The 10,378-nt window shown below is 58.7% G+C and overlaps 1 protein-coding gene across 1 annotated transcript; it reads left to right on the forward strand.

Moving 5' to 3' along the window:
- Positions 1-5,257: 5,257 nt before the first annotated feature.
- Positions 5,258-10,378, forward strand: LOC138733884 (class II histocompatibility antigen, B-L beta chain-like). The gene is made up of 5 exons (XM_069881394.1): positions 5,258-5,526; positions 7,571-7,840; positions 9,039-9,320; positions 9,397-9,503; positions 10,245-10,378. The coding sequence occupies exons 1-5, from the start codon at positions 5,310-5,312 to the stop codon at positions 10,251-10,253; spliced, it is 885 nt and encodes a 294-aa protein (XP_069737495.1). The 5' UTR covers positions 5,258-5,309; the 3' UTR covers positions 10,254-10,378.

A 10,378-nucleotide genomic window follows, 5' to 3' on the forward strand; every position in this document is an offset into this window, starting at 1 on the left:
AGAGAGTTGGGCTGCAACCCCAACTCTCTCAGCCTCTCCTCGTATGCTCCAGCCCTCGGTTCATCCTTGTTGCCTCCCCTGGACCCGTTCCTACTGCTCCATCTCCTTCTCATCTTGAGGGTTCCAGAAGTGGAGACAACACTCCAGATGAGGTCTCACCCGAGTGGAGCAGAGGGGACAATCCCCTCCCTCGCCCTGTTGGCCGCGTGGCTTCTGATGCAGCCCAGGACGCGCTTGGATTCTGGGCTGTGAGCACACGTTGCCAGCTCAGGTTGAGGTTCTCCTCCCCCAGCACCCCAAGTCCTCCTCCTCATGCTGTTCTCCATCCCATCATCCCCCGTCGTGTACTGAAGTCGGGGATTGCCCTGACCCAGGTGTAGGACCCTGCACTTGGCCCTGTTGAACCTCATGAGGTTCTCCCAGCCCCACTTCTCCAGCCTGTCCAGGTCCCTCGGGATGATCCTGTCCTTCAAGTGTGGCACCTGCCCCACTCAGCTTGCTGTGACCTCCAAACTTGCTGAGAGGGCCCTCGATCTCGCTGTCTGCGTCACTGCTGAAGATATTCAACAGCACCGATCCCAGTACGGACCCCTGAGGGACACCACTGGTCACCATCCTCCATCTGGACTTGAAGCCATTGACCACTACGCTTCGAACACGACCATCCAACCAGGTTCTTCTCCACTGAACCATCCACCCATCAAATCCATCTCTCTCCAGTTTAGAGAGAAGGATGCTGGGGGGGACCATGTCAGAGGCTTTACAGAAGCCCAGGTAGATCCCATCCATCGGATCACCCGTGTCCACTGCTGAGGTCACCCACTAAGCTGGTCATACGGGACCTTCCCTGGTGAAGCCGTGCTGGCTGCCGTTAATCACCTCCCTGTCCTCCATGGGCTTGAGCAGAGCTTCTAGGAGCATCTGTCCCACGATCTCCCCAGGCACAGGGGGGAGGCTGGCAGGTCAGTGATCCCCTGACTTGCGTTCCCTTTTTAACAACAGGCACGACGTTCCCCTTCTTCCAGTCCCCAGGGACTTCTCCCACCTGCCGTGACTTTTCAAATATCACGGAGAGTGGCTGGGCAACCACATCTGCCAGTCCCCTAAGGGCTCCGGGGTGCAGCTCCTCAGCTCCCATAGACTTATAAATGTTCGGGTTCCTCAGCTGGTCACGAACCTGATCGTCCTCTCCAGTGGGAGAGGGTTTATCCCCCTGGTCACCATCCTGCTGTCCCATGACGCGGGAGGGGAGAGGAGAGCGGTTATCAGCGAAGAGTGAGCAGAAACGTTGTTAAGTCCCTCAGCCTTCTCCTTGTCTGCTGAGCCGTGATCACCGTTTCCAACCATCAGTGGGATAGGTTCTCTTTGACCTTCCTCTTTTGGTGGATGGACCTGTAGAAGCTCTTCTCGTTGGTCTTCCCTTCCCTCGCCAAGTTCAGCTCCAGCTGTGCCGTGGCCTTCCTGGCTCCATCCCTACACAACCGGGCAGCGTCCTGAGGAACATCCCAGGTTCCCCATCCCTGCTTGTCCTGCCCGTGCGGCTACCTCTTCTTCTTGAGTTTAACCAGCGGGTCTCGACTCAGACACGCCGGTCTCTTCCCTTCCCTGCTTGATTTCCTACAGACGGGGACTGAGCGCTCTTGTGTTGCACGGAAACCATCTTCCAGCTCTGTTCTGCTCCCTTGTCTTGGAGGACGTCATCCCAGGGGATCCTACTGAGTAATTCCTTGACCAGCTGGGAGTCTGCTTTCCTGAAATGGTGTCCTGACTATACTCCTCACCTGTCCCACATCCTAGCAGCTCAGGAGAAAAGTCCTAGCAGCTCAGGAGAAAGCCATCCCATGTTCCGGAAAAAAAGCCGGCAGGGAAGAAAACCAGCTTGGTTGAACAGAGAGATCTTGAGTGATATCAAGAAGAACAGAAATGTTTATGGGCTCTGGAAGAGGGGACAGGCCTCTGGACTACAGGAGGGAGGTGAGATTGTGTAGAGAAAAAATCAGAAGGGCGAAGGCTCAACTAGAAATCAGATTGGCAAAGTCTGTGAAAGACAAAAAGAAAACTTTCTATAAATATATAAATAATAAAAGGAGGACTAGGGAGACCATCCAGTCCCTATTGGATGCAGAAGGAACAACAGTGACAGGGGATGAGGAAAAGGCTGAGGTACTTAATGCCTTCTTTGCCTCAGTCTTTAATTGTAAAGAAAGTCGTTCCGTCTGTGTACAAACCCAGGAGCTAGAGGAGCAGAATGAGGTTCCCGTGATCCAAGAGGAGGTGGTCAGAGCCTTGCCAGCCCGACTAGACACCCACAAGTCTATGGGGCTGGATGGGATTCACCCAAGGGTATTGAAGGAGCTGGCGGGTGTGCTGGCCAAACCCCTTTCCATCATCTTCCAACAGTCCTGGAAGACTGGGGAAGTCCCACTGGACTGGAGGCTGACGTTGTGCCCATCTACAAGAAGGGTCACAGGGAGGATCCAGGGAACTCCAGGCCTGTCAGTCTGACCTCAGGGCCAGGGAAAGTCATGGAGCAGGTGATCTTGAGTGCGATCATGAAGCTCATGCAAGAGAACCGGGTGATCAGGCCCAGTCAACACGGGGTCACAAAAGGCAGGTCTTGCCAAACTAACCTGATCGCCTTCTATGACAAAGTGACTCGGCTGCTGGATGAGGGAAAGGCTGTGGATGGATCTTCCTGGACTTCAGCAAAGCCTTTGACACAGTTTCTCACAGCATTCTGCTTCAGAAACTGTCACCTCTGGGCTGGACAGGCGCACACTCTCCTGGGTGGAAAACTGGTTGGCTGGCCGGGCCCAGAGAGTGGTGGGAAATGGAGTTAACTCCAGCTGGAGGCCAGTGACAAGTGGGGTTCCCCAGGGCTCAGTGCTGGGTCCAGCCCTGTTCAATGTCTTTATCAATGACGTGGATGAAGGCACCGAGTGCACCCTTAGCAAGTTTTCAGACAACACTAAGCTGGGTGGAAGCTGGATCTGCTGGAGGGTCGGGAGGCTCCAAAGGGATCTGAACAGGCTGGATCCATGGGCAGAGTCCAATGGGATGAGGTTTAACAAGGCCAAATGCCGGGTCCTGCCCTTGGGGCACAACAACCCTGAGCAGCTCCAGACCAGGAGAAGTCTGTCTGGAAAGCTGCCTGGAGGAGAGGGACCTGAGGGTGTTGGTTGACAGCGACTGAACATGAGCCAGCAGTGGCCCAGGTGGCCAAGAAGGCCAATGGCATCTTGGCTTGGATCACAAACGGCGTGACCAGCAGGTCCAGGGAGGTTCTTCTCCCTCTGGACTCGGCACTGGTGAGACTGCATCTTGAATCCTGTGTTCAGTTCTGGGCCCCTCACCACAAGAAGGATGTTGAGGCTCTGGAGCGAGTCCAGAGAAGAGCAACGAAGCTGGTGACGGGGCTGGAGAAGAAGAGGAGCAGCTGAGAGAGCTGGGGGTGTTTAGCCTGGAGAAGAGGAGGCTGAGGGGAGACCTCATTGCTCTCTGCAACTCCCTGAGAGGAGATTGTGGAGAGGAGGGTGCTGGGCTCGTCTCCCAAGGGACAGGGGACAGGACGAGAGGGAATGGCCTCAAGCTCCACCAGGGGAGGTTCAGGCTGGACATTAGGAAAAAATTCTTCACAGAAATGGTGATTGGGCACTGGCAGAGGCTGCCCAGGGAGGGGGTTGAGTCCCCTTCCCTGGAGGGGTTTAAGGGACTGGTGGACGAGGTGCTAAGGGACATGGTTTAGTCTTTGATAGGAATGGTTGGACTCGATGATCCGGTGGGTCTCTTCCAACCTGGTTATTCTATGATTCGATGATTCTATCCCTCTGGACCTTCAACTCCACCAGTGCCCGATCCCTGCAGCCCAGGCTGCCACCGATCCTAATGTCGCTGGTCAGTTCGCTCGTATTGGTGACCACCAGGTCCAGTTTTGCATCTCCTCGGGTCGGGGTCTCTACCAGCTGCGCTAAGAAGTTACCCTCAATGCACTCCAGGAGTCTCCTGGATTGCCCCCAGCTTGCCAGGATACTTTTCCAGCAGATGTCGGCGTGGCTGAAGTCCCAGAGTAGGATCACAGTATCACAGAATCACTAGGTAGAAAGGACCCTCTGGATCATCGAGTCCAACCATTCCCATCAATCACTAACGCATGTCCCTCAGCACCTCGTCCACCCGTCCCTTAAACTCCTCCAGGAAGGTGACTCAACCCCCTCCCTGGGCAGCCTCTGCCAGTGCCCGAAGACCTTTTCCATGAGATGCTTTTCGCTAATGTTCAGCTTGAAGGGATGGACCCAGAGGGAAGGGATGGACCCAGAGGGAAGGGATAGATGCAGAGGGCAGGGATGGATCCAGAGGGCAGGCATGGATCCAGAGGGATGGGATGGATTGAAAGGGAAGTTATGGACCCAGAAGGAATTATAGGATCTAGAATGGAGAGATTGACCCAGAGGGAAGTGGTGGATGCCAGCGTTGCAGCCTGTTCAGATCCCTTTGGAGACTCAAAACCCACCAGGAGATTGACAGCTCCTCCCAGCTTAGTGTCCTCTGCAAAGTCGCTGAGGGTGTCCTGGATGCCTTCATCCAGGTCATTGATAAAGATGTTGAAAAGGGAAGGGATGGATCCAGAGGGAAGGGATGGACCCAGAGGGAAGGGATGGACCTAGAGGGAAGGGATGGACCTAGAGGGAAATGATAAGATGGGAGGAAAGAGATGGGTCCCAATGCAAGTGTTAGACCCAGAGGGAAGGCTTGGATCCAGACAGGATGGATTGAATGAGAATGAATGATAGAATCACCAGGTTGGAAAAGGCCTCTTGGATCATCGAGTCCAACCATTCCTGGCGGCCACTAAACCTCAGCACCTCGTCCACCCATCCCTTAAACACCTCCAGGAAACTCAACCCCCTCCCTGGGCAGCCTGTTCCAGTGCCCAATGACCCTTTCCATGAAAAAATTTTCCTAATATCCAGCCTGAATGGATGGATCCAGAGGTCAGGGATGGACACAGAGGGAAAGGATGGATGCAGAGGGAAGGGATGGATCCAGAGGGCAGGGATGGACCCAGAGGGCAGGGATGGACCCAGAGGGAAGGGATGGATCCAGAGGGCAGTGGTGCATCCAGGGGAAGAGATGCCCCCAGAGGAGAAGGACGGGGCAGCTGGGGCAGGAGAAGCTCTCCAAGCTGTGGGCCAATGGCAGGGAGCCCCGAGGGCGCCTCAGCTGTTCCCAGGCAGAGCCCCGGCCCAGAGCACCCTGAGGAGCAGACAGACGGACGGCCGCGCGCCCGCGCCTCTGCCTGGAGACGAGTGATGCTGCCCAGCTGCGCTGCGCACTGGGCCGCGCTGGGACTGCCAGTGGCGCCACTGGGCAGCACTGGGGCAGAGTGCGGCTGGCTCGGGGGTGCCGGCACCTCTGCCTTCTGTGCCGGGAGCACCATGGGGGCTGCTGGCGTGCTGGGAGCTGGGGCCGTGCTGGTGGCACTGGTGGCGCTGGGAGCCCACGGGGCTGCCGGCGAGGAGAGCCGAGGTGAGCTCAGCCCCACGGCGTGGGGAGGTGCTGGGCGCTGCCGGGGGGCCGGAGCCCAAGCCCGGCTTGGGGGGCCGCGAGGGCGAGCCAGGGGGAGAGGGGGTGGCATGGGGAAAGGGGGTCCCCGGGCATGAGCCTGGGGATGAGTTGGGAGGGACCTGGAGGGAAGAGATAGAACTAGGGGGAAAGGATGGATCCAGGGGGAAGGGATGGATCTGGGGAGAATGGATTGTCCTAGAGGGAAGTGCTGGATCCAGAGGAAAGGGATGGAACCAGAGGGAAGAGATGGACATGGAGGGATGATATGGAGTTATGGGGAGGGGATGGATCCAGAGGGTAGGGATGGAGCCAGACAGGAGTGACAGACTTAGAGGGAAGGGATGGAGTTAGGGGGAAGGGCTGGATCCAGAGGGAAGAGATGGACTCATAGGACGTAATGGACCCAGAGGGTAATGGCGAGTCCAGAGGGGAGGGATGGATCCAGAGGGTAGGGATGGAGCTAGGGGGAAGGGATGCACCTGGAGGGAAGGGATGGAGCTAGAGGGAAGGGATGTGTCCGAAGGGAAGTGATGAACCTAGATTTTGGGAGTGGATCCAGAGCAAGGGTGTGCATCCAGAGGGAAGGGAGGGATTTGAAGGAAGGGATGGATCCAGAGGGACATGGACGATCAGGAGAGTCAAGGCTGGGTGAACCTCATGAGGTCCAAGGAGGCCAAGGGCGAGGTCCTGCACTGGGCCAGGGCAATGGAAGCCCAAGGCCAGGCTGGGTGGAGGATGGATCGGGATCAGCCCTGAGGAGAAGGACTTGGGGTGCTGGGGGAGGAGAAGCTCCCCACGAGGCAGCAGAGTGGGCTCCCAGCCCAGAACCCCCCGTGTCCCGGGCTGCATCCAAAGCCGGGGGAGCAGCAGGAGGGAGGGGATTCTGCCCCTCTGCTGGCTCTGGAGAGACCCGACCTGGAGCCCGAGTCCAGCTCTGGAGCCCTCAGCACGGGGAGGACACGGAGCTGTTGGGGCGAGGCCAGAGGGGCCACGGGGATGATGCGAGGGCTGGTGAGAGTTGGGGTTCTCCTGACTTGTTGAGGAGCTTCCAGTACAGAAAGGGGCTCCGGGAAAGCTGGGGAGGGGCTCTGGGTCAGGGAGTGCAGGGATGGGATGAGGGGAATGGTTTTCAGCTTGAAGAGGGGAAATTGAGATGAGATCTTAGGGAGAAATGATTTGCTGTGAGGGTGGGGAGGCCCTGGCCCAGGTTGCCCAGAGCAGGGGTGGCTGCCCCATCCCTGGAGGGCTCAAGACCAGGCTGGATGGGGCTTGGAGCCCCTGATCCAGTGGGATTTGCCCCTGCCCATGGCAGCAGTTGGAAGGGGACGGGCTTTGAGGTCCCTTCCAACCCAAACTGTTCCGTGATCTCCATCCCCATCAGCATCAGCAGCACCGTGATGGGTACGACCATCATCTCCATCTCTGTCACTATGAACGGTCCGATCACCCTCGTCACTATTGTCACTAGTGACACCGAGAGTGGGATTGGGGGCGTCTCAGTGAGTTTGTCAGCGACACCAGAGTGTGTGGGATGGTGGGAACAGTGGGAGAAGGGATGGACCGAGAGAGAAGGGCTGGATGGAGAGAGAAGGGATGGAATGAGAGGGAAGGGAAGGATCCAGAGGGAAGGGATGGATTGAAAGGGAAGTTATGGATCCACAGAGAATTATAGGATGTAGAGGGGAGAGATTGACCTTGAGGGAAGTGGTGGATCCCAGTGTTCCAGCCTGTTCAGATGCCTTTGGAGACATAAAACCCCCAGGAGATCGACAGCTCCTCCCAGCTTAGTGTCCTCTGCAAAGTCCCTGAGGGTGCCCTGGATGCCTTCATCCAGGTCATTGATAAAGATGTTGAAAAGGGAAGGGATGGATCCAGAGGAAAGGGATGGACCCAGAGGGAAGGGATGGATTTGAAAGGGGGTCCCCAGGCATCCTCCCACATGCCGCATTGCTGGGCGCTGGAGGGGAAGGGGCAGCGGCTCCTGACCCCAGCTCTGCGCCAACAGGCTTCTTCCAGGACCAGTTTAAAGCCGACTGCTACTTCACCAACGGCACCGAGCGGGTGAGGTTTGTGTACAGACGCATCTACAACCGGGAGCAGTTCGTGCACTTCGACAGCGATGTGGGGGTCTTCGTGGCCGACAACCCCCTGGGCGAGCCTGATGCCGAATACTGGAACAGCCAGGAGGACAAACTGCAGTATAAACGGGCTGCAGTGGACAGGTTCTGCCGACACAACTACGAGGCGTGGATTCCTTTCACCGTGGATCGTCGAGGTGAGTGCGTGGCAGCCCCTCTGCGGGGGTCGGGCACGAGCCAAGCCCCCGGGCGCAGGAGGGCAGCGCGTGTCCGTGCCGCGCTCGCGCAGAGCCCCCGCGCCCTTCCCCGAGGCCCCCAGCCCCACCACGGCCGCGGCTGGACGGGACCCCCACGGCTCCTCCAGTCCAGCTCCCGGCCCTGCCCACATCCCAGTCTCCAGCCCAAACCTCCCCTGGCCCAGCCGCAGGGGGTTCCTCTCATCCCATCGCTTGTTCCTGGCGAGAAGAGACCGACCCGCTGGACGAGGACGGGGCTGGGTGGTGGCCACAGGGGTTCGGCTTGGACGGCAGCACAACTTTCTTCCCCAGAAGGGCTCTCAGGCCCTGGAACGGCTGCGCAGGGAGGTGGTGGAGTCCCCATCCCTGGAGGGGTTCCCAAGCCGGGCAGATGAAGTGCTCGCAGATCTGGGTTAGCAGTGGCCGCGTCCAGTTGGCCTTGAGGGTCTCCAAGGTCCTTCCCAACCTAGCGATTCAATATTTTCTGGTCTCTCGTACCTGGAGAGCTCATACTGGTTGGGTTTGAAGGTCTCCAAAGTCTTTCCCAACCTCGTGATTCAATGCTTTCTGGTTCCTCTTTGCTGTAAAGCTTCTCCAGGCTGAGCTTGAGGATTTCCAAGGTCTTTCCCCACATTGTGATTCGATGGTTTCTCCCTCTTGGAGAGCTCCAGTTGGCCTTGAGGATTTCCAAGCTCTTTCCCAACCTCGCGATTCAATGCTTTCTGATTCCTCATACATGGAGAGCTGCAATTGGGCTTCAGGGTCTCCAAGTTCTTTCCCAAATTAGTGATTCAATGCTTTCCAATCCCTCTAACCTGGAGAGCTCTGGTTGGACTTGTGGGTCTCCAAGGTCTTTCCCAACCTAGCAATTCATTGCTTTCTGGTTCCTCATACCTGGACAGTCATTCCATTTGGGCTTGAGGGTCTCCAAGGTCCTTCCCAGCCTCGCCATTCCATGCTTTCTCGCCCATGGAGAGCTCCGGCTGGTCTTGAGGGTGTCGGAGCCCTCTCCCAGCAGCGCCTCTGTGCTCTCTGCCTCCCGGCGTGCCCCGCGAGCCCCCGGCCCCCTGTCTGGGGAGCAGAGGGCGAGCCCTGGTCCAGGCTGGGTGGCCCCTGGGCTCTGGCAGCCCCGGGGCAGCTCTCTGGCGCTCTCCCCCAGTGCAGCCCCAGGTGGAAATCCACCCCGTGCAGTCGGGCTCCCTGCCCCAGCCCGACAGGCTGGTTTGTGCCGTGACGGATTTCTACCCCGCCGAGATCGAGGTGAAGTGGTTCAAGAACGGGCAGGAGGAGGTGGAGGGCGTGGTGTCCACGGACGTGATGCAGAACGGAGACTGGACCTACCAGGTGCTGGTGATGCTGGAAAGCATCCCGCAGCGCAGGGACACCTACACGTGCCAGGTGGAGCACGCCAGCCTGCAGCGCCCCGTCACCCAGGCGTGGGGTAAGAGCCTGGGCTGGGGGCAGGGGGAGTGGGACGGGGCCCCCCGAGCCCTGAGCCCCTGCTCTCGGCCCCGCAGAGCTGCAGGCGGACGGCGCCAGGAGCAAGATGCTGACGGGGGTGGGGGGCTTCGTGCTGGGCTTCGTCTTCCTGGCGCTGGGGCTCGTCCTCTACGGCCGCAACAAGGTCAGCAGGGGGATGGTGGGGGGCACCGGGGGTTTGGAGGGTCATTGGGGTCTGGGAGGTCATTGGGGTTTCGGGGGTCATTGAGATTTGGAGGGAGCTGGGGTCTGAGGGGATCATTGTGGTCCAGGGGGCCATTGGGCTTTGGGGTGTCATTGGGGTCTAGGGAGTCATCGGGGTTTCAGGGGACGTGGGTCTTTGGGGGATCATTAGAGTCTGGGGAGAGCTGAGATTTTTGGGGTTACTTTGGGGCCTGGGAGTCCTGGGATGTAGGGGGGTCATTGTGGTCAGGGGGCTGGGGTTTGGGGGTCATAGGGTTTGGGGGGTCTGGGGTCTGGAGGGGATGTGGGGATTTGAGCTCTGGGTGTGTCACTGGGATCCAGGGGACCTGGTGCTTTGGGGGATCATTGGGCTCTGGGGGGTCATTGGGATGTGGGGGCGTCATGGGACCCGGGAGAACTAGGGATTTGGGGGGATCAGCAGGGTCTAGGGAGGTCATTGGGGTCTGGGGGGACCTGGGGCCATGGAGCACCTTGGGTTTTGGGGACCTGAGGACTGGGGAACCTTGGGACCTACAGGGACTCGGCATTTGCAGAGTCCATGGGGTTTGGTGGGATTTGGGGTTTGGGGATCCTTCAGGTTTGGGGGCAATTGGGTTTTGGTGTGTCCCTGGGTCTTGGGGGTCTCTGGGGTCCCTGGGGTTTGGGGTCCCTGCCCCCCTCATCTCCTCCCTTTCCCCCCCAGAGCTCCTGAAGGAACCCCAGCTCCTGTGCAGCCGCTCCAGCGCCGTCCGTGCCCCCCAGCCCCCCGACCCCCGCCTGCCCCACTGCGGGCTCCCCCCAGCCCCCCCGCTGCTGCCTCGATGCTTGATAAACACT

The sequence above is a fragment of the Phaenicophaeus curvirostris genome, unplaced genomic scaffold, assembly GCF_032191515.1.
Source record: "Phaenicophaeus curvirostris isolate KB17595 unplaced genomic scaffold, BPBGC_Pcur_1.0 scaffold_44, whole genome shotgun sequence".
NCBI lineage: Eukaryota > Metazoa > Chordata > Aves > Cuculiformes > Cuculidae > Phaenicophaeus > Phaenicophaeus curvirostris.